Source organism: Protopterus annectens, chromosome 14.part0, assembly GCF_019279795.1.
Source record: "Protopterus annectens isolate FY-2018-M chromosome 14.part0, PAN1.0, whole genome shotgun sequence".
Classification (NCBI taxonomy): domain Eukaryota; kingdom Metazoa; phylum Chordata; order Ceratodontiformes; family Protopteridae; genus Protopterus; species Protopterus annectens.
The window spans coordinates 742,167,307-742,192,466 of NC_056748.1; the positions used below are offsets into that span (position 1 = coordinate 742,167,307).

General features: G+C 44.1%; 1 protein-coding gene across 1 annotated transcript in view; it reads right to left on the minus strand.

Moving 5' to 3' along the window:
• Nucleotides 1–25,160, minus strand: part of SEC31B (SEC31 homolog B, COPII coat complex component) — a 1,631,704-nt gene that overhangs the window by 1,438,578 nt on the left and 167,966 nt on the right. Inside the window, exon 4 of the mRNA XM_044055612.1 lies at nucleotides 4,673–4,868. Within this exon, the coding sequence (XP_043911547.1) occupies nucleotides 4,673–4,868 (196 nt within the window). The remainder of the gene's footprint in view (nucleotides 1–4,672; nucleotides 4,869–25,160) is intronic.

Sequence of the window (25,160 nt, forward strand, 5' to 3'; positions counted from 1 at the left end):
TCTCAGAAGTTCAAGTCAAAATTAAAGGGTTTTGTTGATCAAGTTTGCAGACAGTCGCAAACTAGGTGCAATCACTAAATTCCCCAAATGATGTCACTATACACCAGGAGGGCCTCAGGCAGACCAGAGACTGGTGCATTAGTCATGGTCTCAAAACAAATGCAAAGAAATGCATCATCATTCCCTTCTGCACAAACAATGTTCTCTCACAATATCAGAACAACAATACCCTAAGGACAATGAAGTGGTAAGGGACCTGGGATCACAAGTTGACTGCGACCTTAACTTCAACCATCATGCGTCTACTGTAGTAAGGAAAGCTTTTTACACAGCACACTTGATTAGTAAAGGCATTGCCTCAAGAGCAAAAGGTATAACTCCCCTACATTGGGGGCACTTATCCTGCCCATTATTGAGTACAACGCCCAGTTTGGCATGTACCGTACTAAGCACCTGCAGCAATTAGAGAGACCTCAGAGGTTTCCAACAAAGAAGATCAAAGGGGTCCAGCATGTGCCTTACACAAACAAACTAAAGTCCCTGTCACTGTACTCCGTATCACCTAGACTTTTTAGGGGAGACTTATGCCTGGCCTACAGAGCAATCCAAGACCCAAACCCAATGAACTCGCTGCATATCTATAAATCAAACGGGACTAGGGCTATCCATTCCAGGGACCTAAATATGGCCTGCGACTTAAATAGGACATGCTGGAAGGAAGAATTTATCTCCCAGCTACTGCCATGTCTTTGGAACAGGCTACCAATTCATGTGAAACAGAGCATCTTTATGACACTGTTCAAGAGGAACATGGACGAGTGGATGGGGCACCATAAACTCTTACAGGGAATACAGCTCACATCCCTCCTGGACATGGGCAGTCATCACTAAATGCAATATTGGGTATTGACTAGCATTTCGATAGTATTACATTGAAATGAAATGGTTAGGCTTAAAATGACTTCCAGGTCGATAGCCTAGTAATCTCCTATGATTTCCTGTGGGTATTCTGCAGAAGGTTCCAGAGCATCTTCCTGTGCCACACTCTTTTCAGTTTCCACCTGTGTCATCCAGTGCTCTTTCATATAAGAACTCAATGGCCTATCACTCCACAACACAGCATCAGAGAGTTGCCACATTTTCCTGTTCCGTCCTGTGCTATGCAACTCCAGCTGAACTTTTATACTGGTTTCCTATGGAAGGCTGCACAGTATCTTCATATGGCAACTGTCCAGATATTTCCTGCTCCACTGATTTCTCCTTAACTTAGGGATTCATTGCTCTATCCAACAGTGCTGTTATCAAAATTAGTTTTTCTATACTAAATCCTTCTCTTCACAGATAATACATATCAGTTTCTGTTTCTTTAACTTCTCTATTACTAATCCCCTTTTCTACTTTTCCTCTATGTTTTTTATTTTTTATATCCTAAAATTTTCCATATCCTGATGCCTTTGCGTGCATTTCTCTTCAAATACCTTTGGGGCTGCTTTTTTTTGTACTGATTAATTTGGCTTTTTCCTTTTATTAATATTGCACCATATCAGACCTCTCTTTCTTTCCCATGTCTATATTTCTTTTTTATACCTTTAAAACAATCTCTAGATTTTGGTCTTTATATTTTTGTACTTCCTCAGTCACTTCTGTTTCCAAACGACCCAAGGTTTCTTGGTCTACATAATGTTTTTCATAAATCGGTTGTATTAATGAACACATTTTTATTTGAAGCTTCTGAAAGTTTTCCTTGTGCAAGTACTGTTCTTTCCTCTAAATGTCTCTCAGTCTTTTTGTGTGTCTCTGTCTAGAAATTCTGGGCTTCTTGCATAATAGAAACAATACATAATTTCTACCTTACCCTCAACAGTCCACTCTATCATCTTTATAGCTCTTTTCTTGCCAATCAATTTTTGTGGTTTTTGTGGACTACTACTCCTTCTACAATGGGGAGAGCCATCCTCCCTCTTGGCTTGGCCTGGCCTGGCCCCATTGGAGGAATATTTCTGTGTCTGGAGGATTCTACATCGTCATTGTTTCCATTCCTAGCACAGTGCGCTTTACCAGGATTGAGCACTTTATATGCTGGGGTCTTGTGCACCCAGCTATCTTTTTTATTTATTAACCTACTACTATCCATGATATATGCTATATAAAATACACTATATAGCAGTGTCATCTTCATGAGACTTTGTTAAAAACTGTGTCTACCTTGTGAAGGTACTTACCAGACTTGAGGATGAATTGAATTCCAGCAATAGTACTCTCTTTTGGTTGCTGATTTAGCAGCTCTCCATTTAGACCCCATTCTCTACATGTGAGATAGTGCCTCTGGTAAGAAAGACCAGCAGTGGTCTTACTTTAGTAACAGATACCAGTAACGCTTACATCTGCTGGTGGAGACAGGATCAGCAATGGGTTCTGTATTTGCTGAGGGAAACAGAAGTGACATGATCTGAACTGTGGGGAGCATGAATAAATAACAGCCTGAAAACTTAAAAGGATAAAAATAAGGAGGCCTTATGCAAACCCGTGATGGTGAGAGCAGTTTGGACTTGGCCAACTCAGAACTACACCAGTTATTTTTGTGGCAGGAAAATTTTTTTTTTTATTTGCTTAAGAAACGTTACACTGTGATTAATCTGCTACCCTCCCTTTGGATGGGGTATTCTTGAAGTGCTCCCCTTTCTCTTCAGAAATGGAAGGCTCATCAGACTGTTTCTGCAGCAGAAGACTCCTACTACTGCTCTCATTCCCTGGTATCTCCAATCTAGAAGTTGTTGAGGATTACTGCAAAAGTAAGCCAGGCTGATCTTAAACAGAGTAGACATCTGGGAAGAATACCCTGCAAGAGGAAGTGACTACCATAAGGACACATGTCAGTAGAATTTTATTTCCACAGAATATTGAAGTTGAGCTGGAAACAAACTGGCAATAAAAAAAGAAAAAAATGCTGATAATGAAACTATTGACAGTTAACAGATACTGCATTAAGCTATGTTCCATTATGAGAAAAAAAACATGGATGGGATATAAGTTTTTAAACTAAACACATCAAAGGCATGATGACACTGAAGGTGATACCAGGCAGAACTGCTTGAAGTCTGATGTCAGATAAATAATGTCTGCAGCAGGGACTCGGCAAGAATCAACCAGAGTAACATCAAGCAGTACAGCAATGTGCCGAGAGAAAAAAGTACACAAACTGGGGAAAAATGAGCCAGGATCGCTGTACAGGTTGTTTACAAGGCCCAGTTTAAAAAGCTCTGCTCTTTTATTAAATCCAAGTCATATAATTGGAGAAAGAATTTAAAAGGAAAAAGATCTTAGAGATTACGCAGGACATGAGTAGAACTCAGTATATTTACTAAATTAAAGGAAACAAATATTTATAAAGCTTAAATATATACGTGAGGTGCAAGTGGTTTCAGAAAGATGTAGTTTAGGAATGAGTTAGCACAGAATGAAATATTAAAAGATAGTTACAGTAATGGGTAACAGTAAGGACCAATGGTTCCAAGAAGCTGATGAAACAGAACTTTCATATGATATCTTGAGCTTTTCCACAGTATTAATGCTAATTTTATGTGGTTAACATTATTTTACAATGTGTTCCACATCAAAATGGTCTAGGGAGAGCCATAACAGCATTACTGCAATGGCTTCTTCCTTACCATATTCCAAGAGCTTCCACAATACATCACCATACTGCTAACCTATTTCCAACAGGTTCTTCTCAACCAACAGAATGACAAGCATGCTGGATTACTGCACATTTCTATGTGCCCTTTCTTGCTACTGCTACCAACAATGGCCATATTGTATGTTTCATCAATATTATGACTTTTTTTAGCTAAACTTCTCCCTCACTCAGCTCACTAACTCACTCAGTAGTGTCCGGTCTCCTACAATTCAACTATGAGCTTCTCACTCAATTGGGCTGACAATTCAAAGCATCACAGACGGATTTTTGGTGTTCTACGAAATGTGTCCCTGCATACAGCACTAGTTTATCTGTTGTTTGATTTGGAAAATATTTCAGCAGGCATGTTTACCTGACACATGCTTTAGGTTTTTGAGATCTTCGCTGGTTGGAAAGAAGATAAGATTGTAAATACCTTACTATACGAACAGAACATTTTTGTACCAAAAGTCCTCAGATTTATTGGGAAATATGATGCAGCAACCAGCAAGTCTTAAAAAGGATAAAAAAGATTTCATGTTGATCTAACATGCTGAGTACAGAATAAGCTTTATAGCACAGAAATGCAACACACGAGGGAGGAACAGCTACAGCATCTTGCACACAACAATGAATGGATCATTTCCACAGAGAAGAAACCATGCTGGAATGAAGAAAAGCAGCACTTAGCATGTACTGTTTTTAAGTACATATTTCCCGAACAGTGTAGGAAAGAGATCACAATGGAAGTGGGTATAACAGAGGAGATCAACCTTAATTACACAAGATACACGGACAAGAAAACATTTACAATGACAAGCTATAGCTACAGATCAAGCAGTATCAATAAATTTTGCAGTATAGTGTAGAAAAAAAGAAAACTATCTGTACTCAATCATTCCTGTCTAAAATGTAATATAAGTTCTGACTAACTCTACAGCCATGCCAACAGGAGTGACCAGCAGGTAATGTACAACAGCAAGTCTCACAGTGTACCTGAAAGCAATTGAAGTCGAGAGCTCTGACTGGTCCGGAGTGTTTCTCACTGTGTCCAAGGACTGGATCTTTTCCAGATGAAAGAATCTGGGCTGCATCGTACAGTGTAAGGATTCCATTGTCTCCACCACCTACTATGATTCCAGGAGTAGTGACTGTTCCTGTCCCAAAGCTCCCCCAAATCAGCTTGTGGAACCTACAAAAACAACAATAATTTCTGTTTCCAGGAATATAACCAGAAATGTCAACTCTATATAGAGCCTACATAGTACTACCCAATCCAAAGCCAGACAGGAAATTGTTCATTCTTAAAAAAAAAAATACAGCCACTAATATATGCTATCATAATAATACCACTTGATATTATTTGGCATAATAGGCATTATTTTCTTAATACTGTGATGTCTGAAAGATTTGGTAAAATGTTAATCTGCAATAAGGATTAATGCATTATGAAGATAAAAAGTTACATTTCATGAAAGCAAATACCCTTCAATAAATCCCTCATAATGGTACATCTTGCAGGGGATACCATGGCTCTGGAACTGACTCTCCATCCACATAAAATAAAGTTCATCCCTGTCCATATTCAAGCAAAAGTTGGATCCAAGGACGAAAAACAGAAAATTTACCCAATGACTCCCCTCCCCTGTACTACTAATGGACAGAGGCAGCTCAAAAATGCTTTATCCCATGCATGGTCCCTTCAAATTATGTATGGTATGATCCCAGTTATTCTCATTTGGGGTAATATATAATTATCGACCATGAGATGAAAAAGGTAAATCTGTAACCAAATAGGATAGGTTTATTTGAGCACAAAAAGTGAAATTGACTAAGCTTAAAATGGTCCGCAAGTGCAGCTAGCCTAGTACTTAACTATGAACCTATAAAATATATAGCATAAAAGAATGTCACTTAAAAGAACATTCTGAACTATGAAACTATGAACCATTTCTGGATTCTATTAGCATATGAGTGATGTGGCAATACAATGCATTAGTGAGAAATCAAAAGTTTTATTGAGAAAGATATTTCTGTAAAGTACTGCATTATCAAGCTTAATGAACAGGAATAGGGATCATTGTCCAAGCTTCATACAACAACGCTTGAACCACAGAGCGAGAGGGAGCAAGTGCCACCCAACCCATAGACTTACAGAGTGTACTCGTGGCTGACCCACTGGTGGAAAAAAAAAAAAGTTACTCAACTGTAATATCAGGAAAAAAATACTGAAATCATGATTGTTCCTTTTTTTATAACAAGCTCATTTGATTTACTCAGCTATTGCTGCAGAAGATAAAGTACTTTGCGATCAGGAAAAAAATAAGGAAATGTGCATCACTGTTCCTGCATACATATGCATTTTTATTGGCTGGCTGCTATTTGCTGCCAAAGACAAATGCAGATGCAGTATGGGTACCATGATTGTTTGCAATGCAGCTCACATCTTCACAGGAAGCAAAGAAAAATAAAGTAATACAATTTGTTGTCTCTATTACAAGTGTTACAGCAAACAGTTTTAATCTGCATGGAGAAGGCACATCTCTCTTTGTCCCCTGATTTTGCCTCAAAGTTTTGATTTTCTGGTAAGTCAAAGAGTATTACACTCAGTCAGTAATGTCAGCCATTAGAGTTTTTTTTACTTTTTACTGTTCAAAATTTTTAGTGTCCAAAAAATACATGGTTATATAAAATTTGTTGTTTTATTAACTTAAGTGAATTAGGGTAATATTTAAAAATTATCCCTGATTGTGGGCTTTTGTCCCCCCATTATTTTTGGCTTTGCCAAGAATTCTTGAGAAAAGATGTTGAGAGGTATGGTAGGAGGAGACTCACCCCCAAATTTAATAAACTCCGTGTGGGAATAGTGCACGTCCTACATGGAGTGTACAGTGGCCATGTCTGCAGCTCCCCCTTGGCAGCACGCCTTGCATATTAATGAAGGTGTGCTACTGAGGGAGAGCCGTGTACACGGTTACTGAAACAGTGTAAGGGGTGTGTCACAGAGCTCAGAGATGTGTAACACACCCCCTGTACTGAAAAAAGTGACAGACAGCACTGAAATATAAATGTGAAAATTACATTTTCCTTTTTTTTTTTTTTTCATCTTGCGTTTGCAAGGAGCAGTGCTTAGCAATGAACACATGCCAGACATCTAAAGATAGAAACCAGATGCTTTTAATTTTAATGGAAAACATTAAGTTTAAGCATAGCTGAGTGGGTCTGCGCGATGCAATGCATTGCTCAGCAGTGCTTAAATGTAACTGAGAGCTACACAGAACTGTATAGCTCTAATCACCATATCCTCGGTAGCTGAATGGTTAGAGTGACAGCTTCATATGCAGTAGGTGAACGGTTCGAATACAGGCCATTCATCTTTTTACATGTGAAAGGGAAATGTTTTAGATTTGCTTTTTATGTATACATTGACATTTGTCAACAGGATTAGTCCAGCTGGACAAGAAGCCCATATTCAGTGTAGACCCCAGGATAAAAGCCCAAAATTGTCCAATACATCAAAGTTACACTCGAAGATAATGTAGTGAAATGCATACGTTTAGAAGATATAAAGTAAAGGAGATGCACATAATAATAACGTATCATTAATAGATAATTACTTTCAATGATTGTTTTTTATATTTATGAAAAGCTCTGGTTTGCCTGTAGATTAGCTCTGCTCTGCTAAGCATTGTTAAGTCAAGCCAAGCAATGTTTAAACAGGACCCATTTTAGCAGTACTTAGCAATGCACAGCTCTGCTTAGGTGGTTTGGGCACTGCTAAGCAATCCCAAATTAAGCAGTCCTAAGCTCAGCAGGTTTGCACACCACTAAGCATTGCCAGTTTAAGCACTGCTCAACTAAGCTTAGCTAGTTCACTTAACATTTTTAAAAATGATTCACTGGCGTCAAAGGATGGAAAAAGAGCCTTATTTTAAGTTGAACAGGTGGGAATACAGCCAGAACCTCTTGGAGTTTAATCACTGCAGGAGCTATGGCTTGAGTTGGAGGGGGTGCATGCTTCTGGGTGCAGCGCTGGGGCATTTTGGAGTCCAGGATCATGGTTGGGCTCCATGTTGAAGACCATAGCAACCGGCTGCTGCAGAGCCAGTACCAGGGCTCTGAATACAAGTCAGAGGCCTGGGATAGTCTGGCACATGACCTCACCACTGCAACTAGAATCCCCCACCCTGGTGAGCAGTCATCATTATGATGACCTGAAGCGAAGGAAGGGGGAGCTCTTGGCCCAGTGGATCCAAGATGCTCAGGACCGCAATGCCCCAGAAGTTTGTAAGTATAGGAATCATTAATTTACGAAATTCTAGTATGAATATCTGACAGACAGATATGCATAATGGTGTGCTTCCCCCCCACAGCTGCAGAGGAGAGGGCTTGCAACATGTAGACCCACGCAGGACACCTGGCCAGGATGCACAGAGAGTGTGGTGAATACAGATATAACTTGCAATATATAGTAATCTAATTAAGAAAGATACAGTGGTAACTGTCAGTAGGTATAGTTTGTTGTGAGTGTATTGCAATTAATGTGTACATAGACCTGTACTGATATAAGTGACTATTGCCAGGTACAGTTCAATATAGATGAAAGCATGAAACATGCTACTGTTACAGAAAAAAAAGGTAATACAGCATTAATAATGTTTGGGAATAATATGTGTATACTGTATTAATAATACATGTTCTGGTAAATAAAGTACACCTGCAATGAAAATGTGAAAGGAATACATTAACTGCATTACTAATCTACAGGAAATACGGTACACCTATAGTCAGAATTGTGAAGAAATAAAGGTAGTACGGCATAGATTATATAAAAATAGATGTCTTCCCATGCCTGCATTATTTAAAGTATAGAACAATAAATAGTCAGCTGTATACCAATCACTGTCATGTCACCCTCAATAAATCTGTGATCTGCCAATTGTGTGTATTCTGGGCTGCTGTTCAAGAAATCAAATATTACAGGTTTTGTGAAGTAAACATGGATATAACACCATGAAGTGACCGAAGGTTGGCCAATAAATGACTGTCATGCTAAAGTGTAGATGTGGAGCTGTACTACAAGACATAATGCAATATATTTGTTCTGCACTAAGATCTGATCCTAGAGTAGTACTGTCTAAGGTATTATAGTGCGTTTCTCCCAGGACTGTCTTATATTAACCTTTGCATTTCAGCTATATGCATCCCTGAACGTAGGTACACTGATGCAGGCACTGTAATAGCTTTAGACTGCAAATATACCATCTACAAATGTATATGGGTCAGGTAGGCAACCCAGCACCCCAATATGGTCTGTACAGATCATACATATTCCCATCCACTAGGAATTGTGTACACCTGCAGTCCAAGTATTAATGCACAGTTCACTTACTACCTCTGTCATGCATGAATCTCATGTATGTATGTTCAACTGTCACTGCAGTCTTGTGTGACACTCTACCTATATTACCAGGTCACACTATCACCAGGTGAGCTTTAGGTACATACCATTCAATCAAAACACAGCAGTGGCCCACTAGCTCAGTGTGGTAAGCAATATACATGTTGTTCATTTTGCCACACACAGACCGGGGTTTGAATCCAGGGACAGGTGCTAACATATATTTATAGTAACAAACAAGTAGCACTGACTATTTATAGAAATAGTTATGTATTGTTAACAGATATTCTCCCCACAAGACTCACAGGTAAATAAATGTCTGAAGTAGCTGTATGAAGGGTATACTAATGTCTGTGTCCAGATGTAGTACTGCGTAAATAGCCTTTATCAGCAAGGTGATAAGACTCCATTAAGTAAAACGACATGAAGTACAGTAGTATTCCAAGTTAATAAGACAAATTAATGGTCTATTGTTGATACAGCTGTATGCCTGGTGTGTCTGTGAATGTCTGCTAATATTCTACCCCATGCCAGCCAATGACGGCAGGATAAGTGTAAACACTCTGAACTGCGCACGATGCATGTCTCTCAAGTGTCACACTGTCACGGCTAGTGATCATTGCTGCCAAAAACCTTGGACACAGATATAAACCCAGTTGAAGTATGCCAGTAGCAAACACACACAACATCTGTGCAGAGTACACCTTGGTAGTCAGATATGTTCCCCTGACATGCAATAGTCCCCCTGTAGTTATGTACCTGTAGGTGTTGCAGCTTGACCAATACGATCCCATCTGGATAGCTTGAGAAGTATGTATGTGCTACAGAAGTTATAGGACACTTGTAGACAAAGTAAGGGTAGACGTGTAGAGTACCAAGCAGTAATGTTGTGAAAAATATAGCCAATACACTTGGTAATGAAATGTCTTTCTCTCCCCCCACCCCTTATGTGCATCACAAATTATTATTCTTATACTAAAGGTATGGTTTGATTTTCACATATGTTGTTCTCAAAACCTAATGTTGGTCCTTGTGTTGTATTACTGGTTATATATTACAATGACCATGTACGAACATACCTTGTTGAAATATCAATGTTGTTGGCCTTTTACCGCAACTGTTATTGGCATGGTGTCACAATAATGACCGTTATTACATTTATGCCTGTGTTCTGTATGCTATGCAATTCTATTGTTCAGGGCTAATTGGAACACCCATGCATACTGTTATAACTAACGTTGAAATGTTCTGTTCATGACTAACCAATACACTTTGACAAACCTCAACACCGTAGCATGACTGGGTAGACCAGTTCTGGTGGCTCCACCTATCCCACCTCATCTGGCTGTGGCACCGGGTCCCAGCACATCTAGGACCCAACCTGGAGCTACCTCCTCTGTTGGTCCTGCACCACCCATGGGTGGAACCGCCTCAGGGGATGGAGACCATCCCCCTGGGCGCAGGCACAGAGAGGATGTGGTCACCTGAAATCAGTTCCCAGGGATGGTGTGCAGGGTTATTCAGTGCGATCTGGATGACCGACTACATCAGATTGAGGGCAGATGGGCACACCTGGAGGGGCAGGCCAGTCCTGGTGCCCAGCCCCCAGCACAGCCACCTTCAGGGGCGTGAAAGAGCAGTGGTGACTGCCCATGGGTGGGGAGTTCAGTCCCACTGTTGCCATCTGGGGGCACTTGGTCCTTCGATTCCCAAACACACTCCACATCCAAGGTGTTAACCGCCCACTTCTCATACACCACGCCCCTGTCCTCTGTCTTGTCTGTCTGCAAATGCAGCCTCTCTTACCAAACTTACCTGCCCAAATGTACCTACAACCCTTTCCCAACATTCCTCTCTCTCCTTAAAAAGGGGGGCATCTGTACTGCAAAAAAATACTGCCCCATACACAGCTCTCCATTTTACTCCCATGTACACTGCCATTAATCCATCATCCCAGCAATTAATCAACAAAGCTATGTTGCCCACACCCCTCAGTCTAGGATGTGAGGCTCCAAATTCCAAATTGTCCACAACATACACAGCTGTTGCTACAAAAAATGGAGTGCTATGGTCCTTTCCTACACCCATCCTGCACATCTCTACTTGCCTTTCATACTGTTTTTCCCCCCTGCTTGCTCCCATTTTGCCCTTTTCCTATCATCCCTTTTTTGTCTTCTTTTTCTTTAGGAAATTGCGAGGGTTTAAGTGCAACTAAGTGCCACTTAGCATTGCGGTGCATCGAGCAAACCCACTTAAAACTGCTTTAATCACCTTATATGATTCTGACACCATTATGCACATCAATAAAATAATCACCCCTGCCAAGTTTTGAACCCAGGACCCTCTGAACTACAGCATAGTGCATTTGCTCACTAGGGAAACTCTGCTCTGGGGAATAACTGGCATTTTTACAAGCATATTCTGACTGCCAGTGACACACTACTTTTACATATAATGGGATAAATGAGAGCGTACTTGGGCCTGTGATGTAGACACCGAACCAGTACACAGCCAAATACATGCTGATGGATGTATGAGAGGACAATGATATCAGGTAGAGCTGACAACTGCACAGACAGTTGCAAACTGTCCACAGTTGTGCCACCTACTTCTGGCATGGTTGTCATTCTGTGTGCTGAACTACTGGCAAGTTAAGGCAGATTGAGGTTACAAAAGCATGACAAACAGGTCAGTGTTACATGTCATACCTATCCAAATGCACATGTTCATGGCAATCCTGTGTAATACACTATATGCATGCACATATGTCTTGCAACTACACCTCCCATAATAATGGCTCAGTAGCTCTATCTGTTACATTCCTAGCATGTCTGACATCTGGACACATCCACAGTCCTGGCCCACAGTCCAGTCTGTTGCACGATAAATACATGCTTCTCAATACAACACAGAAATAACTGAGTTCTGCAATGTCAAGCAGAACTGGTTGCTGCTACCGCAGTCACAGCTACCCACAGTAGCACGTCAAAGGATTGGAGGGTGAGACACCTATGAGAAGTAAAAATACGTGTCCTAAATTTTGCCTAACACAATCTGGATGACACTATTACTTAACATATGTACCAGAGGTACATGCCTCACCTGGATTGTTATGGGCACCCTCACCCTGACCATGCTGTGACACAATAGCTAGCACTGCTCCCTCACTCACATATACAGCTTGCTGTCTACCAATGTCTTCACATTCCTCAGTATGACTCCTGGCCAGAATGCAGCAGCTGCGGCCTGCTACACATGCAGCATTATGTTCAGCTACCTGCTACAGACCTACCATACCTCCAAAACACCTAGAAAAGGGCACCCACACAACACCCATACATAAAGGGTTGGGGTGGAAATGTTCAGGTGATAGGGACATGTGTCACAGTCTCCCCCTACAAACACACAGCTGACAGACCAGCATCAACTGCAGCAGCATGCACATTCAGATAAAAATTATGTAAGACACACACATCTGCCTGTCTCCTTACTGACCCCAACACACATAGCTAAACAGTAACCTGCCACAGAATCAGAAAGTTTAACAATGGCCAAACATAGCATGCAAAACTGTGGACATACCACATCAATCCAAACAGTGGACAGTATTTCTACTTACCCTCTGTGATGCTGTAGCTCCCACACCTTGATAATGTCCTCCTCACAGGCTGAGAAAAGGGCCAAGTCCTACATGAAGACCTTAATTATAGCACTGTGTTGCCATGCCATTGGCTAATAACAATGCAACTCAGCTGTTCTGGATGCTATTAGCAAGTGAGCATCACAGACTGGTGCACAGGCAACCACTTGTTGATGAGCATTATTTACAAAAAGCAAGTTGCTGCCTACGGTAAAGAGGACTGTGACTTTCTTCATGAAGACAGACTACAATTTACAAGGAAAAATACCACTGGATTTCTGCTCACAAAGAAGTACAGCACTATACCAGGTATGTCACAGAATTAACCGTGTAATGGAATGCAGATGGGGGGATGCACTCATGGGAAATAGGAATTTCAGCAGTAGGTCTAAACAACATATCTTGGCATGACATGTTGCTGTTAGTCTGCTGTCCAGCACCTACAGTCTTCCCTTTTGGCTCTGTCTGCAGTGACAAAGATCACAGCTCTGGCCCCTGAGTCCCCCCAGCAATGGTCAGCTCAAGTACAAATGCTACTGGATTGTCTGTTGTACAATAGTGACAGTAACTAGCCGATATATCACATCATGTACTGTCAGTGAGCTTCTCTCAATCTGTGAATGTTACACAGGGTTAGTTAAAAGATTGCCCAGGTGTCCCTGACTGTTCCCGACATACTCTGGCTAAGTCACGGTGTACTCCACACCTGTATCTCATTGCCTGACAGCTATAGCTAGCATACCTGGTGACCCCCTGCAGCAGGACAGCAGGTTATAGCCAGTAGTAGTGGGGGGACACAGGCTCTGCCTCAGCAACAGTGTGTACATATGGAGCACACAATGTAAGGGAATGAATACAGTACCAGATATTAATGTACCATTACATTGTTGCGAGGGGTGTGGCATGTCACAGACACATTCCACACACACTGGGGACAACCATTACATAGTGTCCAACTGGTTTCCAGACATTCACACTTGTCTGGGCAGGGGGTCTACATACATCAGGCACATGTACACATTCTGCAAACATCTGGGTACTGCAGATGTTTGATACCTATGATGAGGAAACCCTATACCACATATACACTGTTCTCAGTTATTGTGTAGCACAGATGTTGCTAAAATGTCCATATGCACTTGTAGTACCACTCACCTATTTGTCGGATGTTGGCTGCATGACATTGGGGACCTACAGACACTGGATCCTACCCAATTTGGCTTTGTCAAGGGCAGATCCTGCCTCTTGAACTTGGTCGACTTTTTCGAAACAGTCACTAAGGCCATTGATGAGGGTAAGGCAGTTCACACAGCCTACCTTGACCTAGCAAAAGCGTTCGACACAATACCCCACTCAGGCATCATAGAAAAGCTCACCAGCTTAGATGTAAACCCATATGTCACAAGATGGGTTGCAAACTGGCTCAAGGACAGAACACACAGGGTTAGAGTTGCTGGTGCCATGTCAGACTCTAAGCCGGTCATGAGCGGTGTCCCACAGGGCTCAGTCCTGGGCCCCCTCTTGTTCGGCATTTATTTTTCTGAAGTGCAGGCAAACATAGGGGGATTGCGGTTGACAAAATTTGCAGATGACTGCAAACTGGGCACCATAATTGACACTCCATCAGACACAGACATCCTCCAGAAAGGTCTCATAGAAATGGATAACTGGTGCCAGAGCCATGGCCTTAAGCTAAATGCCAAAAAATGTATAGTCATACCCTTTGGGAAAAACAAGGTAACCCCTAATTACCACATAGGTGGTAATCCATTAAACACGGAAGAAGTTATCAGGGACCTGGGGACCCAAGTTGACAGTAACCTCTCTTTTGACACTCACATTGCCAAAGTGGTTAGGAAGACCTTCTACATTGCCCACCTGATCATGAAGGGATTCACATCCAGATCAGGAGAGGTCATTGTACCCTGTACTCTTCACTTATCAGACCAATGATTGAGTACAACGCCCATTCGAATGTACCTTACCCGACACCTGCAGCAGTTGGAAAGACCCCAAAAGTTCCTCACCAAAAGGATAAAGGGGCTCAAACATATGTCATACGATGCCCGACTGAAGAAACTCCAGCTCTATTCAGTCGCATACCGCCTGCTCAGAGGTGATCTGTGCCTGACATACAAGGCCATGTCCAACCCGGAATTAATGGACATGCTCCACCTCAAAAATCCAAATCCACCAGAGCCACGAGAGCAAGAGACTTAAACCTCAACACGGATATAAATAGGACGTGCTGGAGGGACAGATTCATCACCCAGAGACTCCCTACACTATGGAACAGAATCCCAGTCCATGTGAGGCAGAGCCCCTCACTGACTCTGTTCAAGAGAAATCTTGACGAGTGGATGGGAGATCGTAGGTTTACCCCGGGAATCATCTCTGTATCACTGCTGGACAGAGGCACAGCAAATTAATGGGTATAGTATTCTCATCCTAAGGGGTGGTGAAAGCCACACACACTCTGGCTAGGCTTATAAATGCCCTAGGGCAGATAGCCTAGTATGAACCTATGAACCTATGACATGGTACTGTAACATCGCCCATAGGGGACATACCACAGTTGATGGCAGTGATGGGTGTGGACACATACCAGCACAGTTTGTCACAGCACACATGCCATAACTGGTATACCAAGGACAATATGAGGTTACTAGGCTATGGGCCCTGAGCCCCCATATGCCTAGGCCAAAGGTTAGCCCATATGTATGCAAGGCAGCACCTGATGCCACAGTCCAACAGGGACACAGGTGGAATCCCAAGGGTGCATGTGCAGTTAACCATCCATTTATCCACGTTCTGCCTGCAAATGTGTAAATAGCTACCCTGCCTGATGTGGACAAGGTGACCATTCCACAGCAGGGTGTGTGTGTGGAACATGCATCTGAGCCACCAATAAGCCCAGTTGATGTCACACACCAGGTTAAGGGTGTGTGTGTGTGTGTGTGTGTGTGTGTTAATAGAGTGGAGCTTGAGTTGCACTTGTGCAGCAGTCCAAACAATGTTGAGTCTGTGATTGCCTTGCATGCCACACAGAGATCACCTCTGAGGTGTATGTATGAAACTGGGTAGATAGTTGGACTTGTAGCCTGTGTATGGTAGATGTCTGAGGCCTAGTATTCCCTGGTGGGGAACTTCTGTGATGTCCCCAAGCTGCTGCATGTGCTGTGTGAGGTGAATGATGAACAGGGCATTTCAGACAATAATGGGCCTTATTGGGGGGAATACACAGGTGTTAGAACCCCATGTCCCTGGATAACATACCCTTATGCATGAGATGAGCCATGCAGGTTTACCATGCAGTGATGGCAACATGGTGGTGAAATGTCATGTTGCCATCGACCTGTGTGCACAGATCCTTCACAACTGACTACGTGCCTAGGATGTTGTTAGTACTGTGATATGTGGGGACGTCACTCCCCCCCAAAGGTGTTGACACTGCATTTCCTGGTATGTGACCTGAGGCCATGTTTCTGGCACAAGCCATGTATGCGAGCAAGACCCTCCTGCAGATGTCCACATCACTAGGGAATCTGGTGACAGCACACAGCATGCAGCAGTCTGCAGACATGGTTAATCATAGGACAATGGCTGTGCCCTGCACCTCAGAAGTGTACATCACACATAACAGAGGCCCAAACACAGAACAACAGGTTACGCTGCTAGTTATGGGTCAACCACGTCAGGTGGATTCCCCTATGTGCATTAGTTGAGTCATGTCAGCACGCCTGTCTGCTACCCCTATGGTAACATATAGTGTGTGACGCATACTTTGGAAAGTATATCTATTATGGCTAAGCGGGTTATAGTGTCAAAGACTTTGTCCAGGTTGAGGTAGGCAGTGTGCACTTTCACCCCCCCCCCCCCAATCCATGGCTTTTGTTGACTGTGTCAAAGAGGTCAACCAAGTGTAACAGACATCATCTTTTCCTTCACAAAGCCTAACTGTGCGTGATGGAGTGTGGAGGTCGCCAATGTCCTTAATGAGGTTCACTATAAACTGTGCTATGGCCTTGCAGAACAGCCTAGTTAGGCTGCTGGGTGTATAATGTGACAGAATGTTGGAACCCCACCTTAGTGTAAAGGGGTGACAGTGGTTGACCTTCACATGGCTGGGACAAAGGTGGTAGTCAGGCCTCCCTTCAAAACAGTGCCTTATGGTGTTGCAAGGTTATGCTTGGGATCATGTAGGATGCATATCCTTACAGAGGATGATGTAGTCCTGTCGGGTATACCGGACTCCATGCATCTATACAAATGCACATATTGCACTTATGTGTGTGTGGATAGTGCTGCCAGTCCCTACAGAGGGGTTGGGGGCTGTGAAGCTGTGTATACCACCCCTCAGGAGGCTGTATTACACATTGAAGGTGTATGTATGTCTGACCCTAGCTGGATGGATATTGTGAGAGATGGTGACTGCAAAATGTGACCGCATGATGGTTGCTTTGCCATGGAGGATGACACTGTATGGATGCTGCAGTGGTAACCTGCGCTGTGTAATATCAACTCCAACACACTTTCACCTCATGTGGGGGTAGCCCGTAGGTGCGCCAAGGTGTTTGTAATTCCACTGTTGCTGGCTCTCTGACCTGCTGGCATGGGTATGTCTCCCAATGTATGTTTGGGTCGTTCAAGTGACCCAGGATCAGGGTACAGACCCACATCATAATACAGCTGATGAGGTCCATATAGGCAAAATGGGGGGTGCAGGGGGGCTTGCCCCTCTGCTTTAAAGTGTCAGGTAACATTTTTTTTTTTTATATATTTTTTATACATATTCGAAGTTTTATAACTTCAACCATATGGTGTCGATCATATGGTATTCGAAGTTATAAAACTTTGGTTATATAATATAGACCCTTTAGGGGCTGTAAGGTCGGACTGCGTAATAATGGGTACCAATGCTGTCTGGGCCAATCTGGAGCAATGAGGATGGCCTTTGGTCTCTCCTCTCTTATTTTGATCAGAACCTTGGGAATAAGGGGCAGAGGAGGGTATGCATACACAAAGAGGGAGCTCCAGGGAAAGGTCAAGGCATCCACCTTCCATGCTAGGAGGTGATATTCCCTGGTACAGAACTTGTGCAGCTGGTGGTTGAGGTGCGAGGCAAAGAGGTCCACTTATGGGGTCGCACACTCCTGGGTGATTTGCAGAAAGATTTCTCCGTGGAGCTGCCATTAGTGGGGGTGCAGTAAGTTTCTGCTTAGGTGGTCTGCCAGTGTGTTGTTGATCCCTGGTAAGTTTTGGGCAATTAGGTGCAGCCCCATGGAGGTGGCTGTAAGCCAGTGACTCATGGCTAACCTGCGCAGAGGGTAAGATTAGGTGACCCCCTGCTTGTTGATGTACCACATTGCTGTGGTGTCGTCTGTTTTTATAAGGAGGACCCCTGGCCTGAGATGGGGTTGGAAGGAAGTCAGAGCCTTTTGCACTGCCATCATTTCTTTCTGCTTGATGTGCAAGTGAAGTTGGCCTTGCCATTCCAAAGGCCTTGAGTACATCTACCTGTTAGGTGAGTGCCCCAAGCAATGTCTGAGGTGTTGGTGGTAATGGTCTTGCCCAGGAGGGCGGAAGATGATGGTCTTGCCCGGAAGGGCGGAGGATGAAGGGAAGCATCGACATTACATTATCGAAAACTTACTACATCGAATCACTAAAGGTCGACCTCTAGTGATCAATGTAGTAAAACATCGAATAACGTTTTAAAAAATAAATAAATAAATAAAAACTAACTAGCCCCTCCCTGCACCCCCCACTCCCCCCCCTACTTAAATATTCCAACTCCGAGACCACACTACACTGAGGTAAATAGATATCTACCCCTACAGAGATTTCCATTTACCTGCACAATGTTCTGCACTTTGGATGTTGTGGTGCCGACAATATCAGCTTTGATATTGTCGGCTTTCGACATCATGAAGTAGACCCGAAGGGAAGATCCTTGTTCATGGCACAGGCCTCTGCTCACCAGAGAAATGCGGCCCTTATATAAGGGATAAGAGCGGGAGTGGTCTCTATGGGCTGAGTGCTGACGCCAAAGGTTCTTTAAGTACCACTGAAGTTTTCTCTTGTGAAGCCTGGCGAGAGGGATGAGAAGGATGCAAGATGCCATGTATCCCAGGGCTTGCAGGATCTTCCTCACAGTGAGGTGACTTCTGGAAGGCAGCTGGGAGAAGTAGAGAGGCAGGAAGCTCTGCTTTTCTGGAGATAGGAAGGCCATCTGGGTTGCTGTGTCTAGCAGAGCTCCCAGGAAAACAATTTTTCTGGTGTTTTTTTTTTTATTTTTTTCTCATTGATGGTGAACCCTAGGGAAGTTAGGAGTGATTTGACAAAGAGAAGGTCCTGGAGCAACTTTTCTTTGTACTCTGCAGTCATCGAGGTAAGGGTAAATCTGTATATTTCTCTGTCTGCAGAATGCAATCGCTAGGGCTAAGCATTTGGTGAATACTCTGGGAGCAGTAGATAAGCCAAAGGACAGTGCAGAGAACTGAAAGTGTTGACAGCCTGCTCTGAAGTGCAGGAATTTTCTGCACAATTCCCTGATGGGGATGTGGAGGAAGACATATTTTATGTCTAGTGTCACAAGCCAGGCATTTTGTGTGAGCATAGGCAGCAGCTGCTGCAAGGTTAGCATTTTGAATCTGGGGACCACCAAGGAGGTGTTCAGTTTGGAAAGATCCAGGATGGGGTGCCAAGTGCCCTCTTTTCTTGGAACAAGGAATAGTCTGGAATAAAAACCTTTTCCTGTTTGATCTGGAGAGACCGGTTCTACTGCTCCCTGGGATATTAGAGTTTGAACCTGTTGCAATGCCTCTGCCCACTGGTTTGGGGGTAGGTCTGGGTACCCACTTGGAATAGGGAGTTCGCTGAAGAAGAATCTGTATCCCTGAGAAATTATTTTTAAGACCCATTAGTCCTTGGTTATAGAGACCCAATTGTCCTTGAAGAGGGTGAGCGTTCCTCCTAGTTTTTTATGAGTGAAAGGAGGGCAAAGGGGAAGAGAGAGTCATTGTGAGTGCTTGCCTAAAAGCTTGGCTTAGAACTCCCTGCCTTAGAGATGGAAGTGGTCCACTGTTTGCTTCTTTGCTGGCCCTGGGATAGGGGCCTGGATAGCCTGCCCCTTACTTTGGCCCTGTCTGCTAGGTACAGGGAAGGCCCAGTGCTTAGAGGAAAGTTCCTGCTGAATCTGGGAGGTTGAACATGAAAAAAATCTTTTACTGTCTGCATAGATTTTGCTTTGTCTTCCATCTTTTTAAGCAATTCTTCTGCTTTTTCCCCAAACAGGCATTCCTTATCTAAGGGTGCATCAATAAGTTTAGACTTGACATGATCAGGGAGAGGTTGTTCCTTCACATGCGCATGTCTTCTAATAACAGATCCTGTCACTGCTGCCCTGCTAGATGCTTCTAGGGCATCATATCCACATTGTAATGAGTGTCTGGCCACTTGACAAGCAGAGTGTAGTAATTCTGCCAGCTCTTTTGAGTTGGCACCATCAGGACAGGTAGCAATCTTCTGTTTTAACTGTTCTAAAGTGTGTTGTTATTTTAACATATGGAACTGACAACAGAATGCTCTGATAGTTAAGGTTGCAGAGGTGTATACTTTTTTACCCCATCTGTCCAGAGCTCTGGAGTCTTTGTCAGAATGAAGAGGATTCTTGACAGAACTAGTCTTCGCTCCTTTGGGTCCCTGTGTAATTACCTCAGGGTCTACAGCAGGATTCCTGCAGAGGTATTTGTAAGAATCCAGTACTCTGTATTACCTGTCAGGTTTAGTTGGAGCAGGAGGCAGGGCATCGGGGGCTAAGCTGGATTCATGGAAAACATCATCCACCACTTCCAGAATAGGTGGGATGGCCAGGGGTCTGTGCTGGGGCAGGTCCAGAAACTCTCTAAGTCGTTTCTTTGACTGTGGGAAGTCTTGAGATTACCACAGAAAATGTTCTCTGAGAGAGTGAAGGGATGCCCCAAAGGAGAGCTCCTCTGGAGGGGAGGCAGAAGGGATGGATTCCTCTGTGTCTGAATCCTCAAACAGTTAAGGGATATTGTTCCTCTTCAAAAGCAGAATAATCAGATTCCTCAGACTCTTGGTCTGTCAATCTCTTGAGAAGGATGCCTTTTCATTTTTGGAGTCGGAGCCTGAGTACCTTGGATAAGGGAGATGAGATCCTCTGCCCTTTTTAGCATTTGAGCTTGGGGTGGGGAAGCAGTAGCAAGCTGGTGGCTAGAAGCAGATTTCCTAGGAGTGGCCTGGCTTCTAGGCCCGAGAGAATTCTTCAGTCTCTGAGAAGTGGTAGCCAGATGTGAAGATGTCGGTTTTTGTCTTGAATCAGTAGTGTGAAAGGCCTCCTCGGAAGCCGGTGGATGCACTGGGGCTCCGGACCCAACCAAGGCAGAGACAGCCAAAGGCTTGTAAGACAAAGTGGATTTCTGTGGCATACCGTACTCTGAAAGGGTCTTGGCAGACGCCTGCATAGAAAGCAAGTCGAGAATCAGGGGCTGCGAAAGTGCCTCACTGAATTCAGGAGAACTGATGACTTGCTTAGCGGTTGCCTCGTCAGAAGGCTTAGCCTTGTGTGGCCTGTCTCTATCTTAATCTCTACTTTTTTTGTAATGTCGACAGATTGTTGGCTGACAGACGGCATATCAGAATTTAAAGATGGAACATGGAAATAATTGTCCACAAAAAGAGCTCTACGGTGAATGGTTCTCGCATTAAAGAGGACACAGATCCAACAATGAGGGATGTTATGGTCTGGGCCTAAACAAGTGATGCAGGCAGAATGAAAGTCTCGGTGTGGGATTTACTTTCCCACAGGCAAGATAATTGTTAACTTTTTCGGACATCAGTTAGAGCAAGAAAAAAGGGTCCCCAACGGGATACTTAGCTTTAGACATTTTCTGCTGAAATTCAACTTCTGGTAGCAACCGACCGGCACTCGTGCAGACTGCTTCTGCAACAGGCTCCACGGCAAGAAAGACTGATGTAATGATATTGGCTGCCTTGCTTTATAGCACTGATGACCTGACATCAGACTACAGGCGACGGCAGCCTGCACACAAAAACATTGACTGTGGTATTCAGGCCAACCGAGGGCTACCACAGCAGGGATAACCCACAGGTGATGACTGCAACAGTGAAGCATGAAGAACAACCACTGCCAGACACCTGAAGGCCAGTTGAGGCAGATGGAGGCCATCTCAGGCAAAGCATTGTGGTCTGTTGACCATATCATCCCATGCTCACAGGTACTGGAACCCCCTGGAATATCACAGGATAAAAGGCCACATGTTAAGGTCAATCATTTCCTGAATGTATTGCGGCAACAGCCTGGGTGACAGCAGAATGCTGCATAAGGCTAGGGACATACCTGCCTGGGATACAATCAGTGTGCTCACTCACATCTCACTGCACATAGACCACGGATGTACATCTCAGGTCAGGCATGTCAACATGGACTGACAGATTCATTACAGTACCTGCTGGTGAGAGACAGCAGTGCATATGTGATATGATGGATTCTGTCACCTGACACCCAAGTAACTCTGACCATCCACATATACAGCCAGGTGAGAGGCACATCCATGTGTCTCACAATACAGTCTCCTATGTGTAATATGCTTAACATGTGGTGACGTCTGAGTGGCTGTGAGACACAGGTGTGTGGCCACGTGTGGTATGTGCTGTGTAAGGCTGCGTCGTTTCAGTGTGACTTTGCCTCGGAGGTCTCCTTTGTTTGTGGATGTGCATGTTGGGGACCTCTGCATATGTGTGTGTGTTGTGTAGGTGTGGGTAGTGAGTGAGATGTGCTGATTGTGTTCACAACCTGTTCAGGGACAGATAATGTGGACTAGACAGGAAGACAGTATGGACTGTAGGTTCCTAATGTCATTGCATCTCTGACACATTGTGTTCCTTCCTGGTGATAGTAGATGGTCGTCAAACCGTGTACATGAGGCAGATGCTACACTGTGCCAGGATGCCCATATCAACTGGACTGGCAGAGGAAACTGTAGGAAATTGTCCAGCCATATAGTCCAGAATCTGAGGGAGGAAGGCCAGGGAGACCTAAGGGGTGGACCTACAACACAGGTGCTTAATACAACAGTAGGGGGCTGACACCACTGCATACAATGTGGACAGGCTATGAACAAGCAGTAATAGATGCAAGAGGACAATGCATTTGAACACCTTACAGGACATGCAGAAAGTAGCAGGGAACATCAAGATCAGGAGAACAATGCATGATGTACTGCCACTATGTTGCTGATAGCCACATACATACCATGGTGTAGGATGGCGGGGTATGACATGAGAGTTAGCGGTGGATAGTGCTGGCAAATGTGGATGTGCAGGGTGTGTACATAATGTTGAGCAATGTATGTGGTCCTGTGATGTGTTCCCCTCTTCATGTCTTTCAGGTGGGATGTACCGCTATAAAAATCCATCTCTCTCAGAAGCTGAGACCGCTGCCGTAACTGATGCCCCGAGACTCCATCACCAGGTGCCGTTGTCAAGGAGTCGCCATAACCAGCAAGAACATGCTGCACTATGGGCAGACCACGTGGCATCGGTGAACCATGTGGGCCACCATGACAGGAGCTATGTGCAGGTCCGACACTGGGCCACTGATCTCATACATCATGCAAAGCAAAGGCCTGCAGCTGTGGCCAGGGACTGTGCTGGCACCAATGGAGGACCTGTTACACAACAACCACTCTTGGCCACAGAGGAGTTCCTGGCAAACCTGGGTTCAGCCACCAGCTCAAAAGAATCAATAACACCATATGTCGTGGAGGTGGGAGGCACAGCTTCCATAGCCAAGCAGCATCCAGGTAAGCATCCAGTTATTATGTTAATACTGTAGCATTCATAATGGCAGCCTTTGCATACCTATGTCAGGTCAGGTCAGTGGGTGGTCACGGTGATACAGTGGTTAGCGTTGCCGCCTAACAACAAGAGGTTCTCTGGTTCTATTCCCGGCTGGGGTGCCCTCAGTGCAGAGTCTGCATGTCCTCCCTGTGGTCATGTGGGTTTCCTCCGGGTGCTCCGATTTCCTCCCACATCACAAAGACATGCTGTTGGTGGATTGGAGTGCGTGCATGTGTGTGCCTTCTGTGGAAGGTTGGGCACTGGAGCTGGCAACTCGACACCATAAAACTCCACTGCCAATCATGAGCGGACAGGTGATCCGCTGTGGCGATCCCTAACCAGGAAAAGCTGAAAGAAGAAGACAAGTATGTCAGGTCAATCTGCATTTGGGGGGGGGGGTTGCAAAGCACATGTGTGCACACATATTGTGAATATCAGCAATGTGGGTAGTACCACTGTTTGTAATGTACATGCTGATACATGCAGATATTATCCTGTACCAATGTCACATTTGTGTCTGTTGAAGATACCTCTCCTTCACAAATCGATAGGTACCTCTGGTGTGGCCAGGGTCCATCATGCTGTAGCTGGTGAGTGTGGAACTGTTTTGTAATGGCTCTTCTATACCCTAGACATGTTAAGGGCTGCCAGTTTGTGGTGGACATAACTGTTAAGCTTACCCATATTGCAATACTTGCATGTTCATTTGTGGAAGGGTTCACTGCAGTGCATGGCAATGGTAATCACACTAGCATATTTTTAGGAGCTGTAACATATTAGCATGTATGTTTGTGAAGGTGTAGGCAGTCTGCTATATAGGGGTGCATTACTACTGTGGAAATGGGTGCACTGTGTTTCAGGTGAAGGTCCATCCCATACACTGACATGTCAATTATCTCACAGGTGTATAGCATTAGCAACATTAACTGAACATTGCTGCACTGCATATTAAGGGGCTGTCTTGTGTGTGTCTGTTGTGGTCTGCTTGTGTGTTGTGCATGGCATTAGTCATAGCCTGTTATCTGTATAATGCATTTGTGGCACCTCACGTGGGTGTGTGTCTGTGAATCAGCAAACATTGTAGTGCAGGGATTAATGTAATCATGTTATCTTCCCCTCACAGGTGACCATGGGGGGTACAGTGTGTCCCCCTCACAACCTGATGTCAGTGTCTCATTGGACTCGGATGATGATGACAGTGGTCATAGTGAGGCACAGGTGGGGTTGTTGGGGTCTGAATCTGTCCCACTGACTGACATTCCACTTCCTCCCTCAATGTTCTCGCACACAGTCAGTATGCCCACACATACCCAGTGGCCAGCAGCCACAGATACTGGACAGTCAGAGGGTGGTGGCATTGAACAGGAGAGTGTGGTGACTGTGGCATCTGTGACTGCAGACACTAGCCATAGCCAGAGGGCTGGCAAGGTCCCACACAGGCAGATTGACAGGGCTGCTTGAAGGAGGACTGCTGCCCATCCAGTACCTGTCAGAGGTGTCACAGCATGTGTCACCAGACGCATGTTGTGAACGATACACCACATGGATGCTCAGGG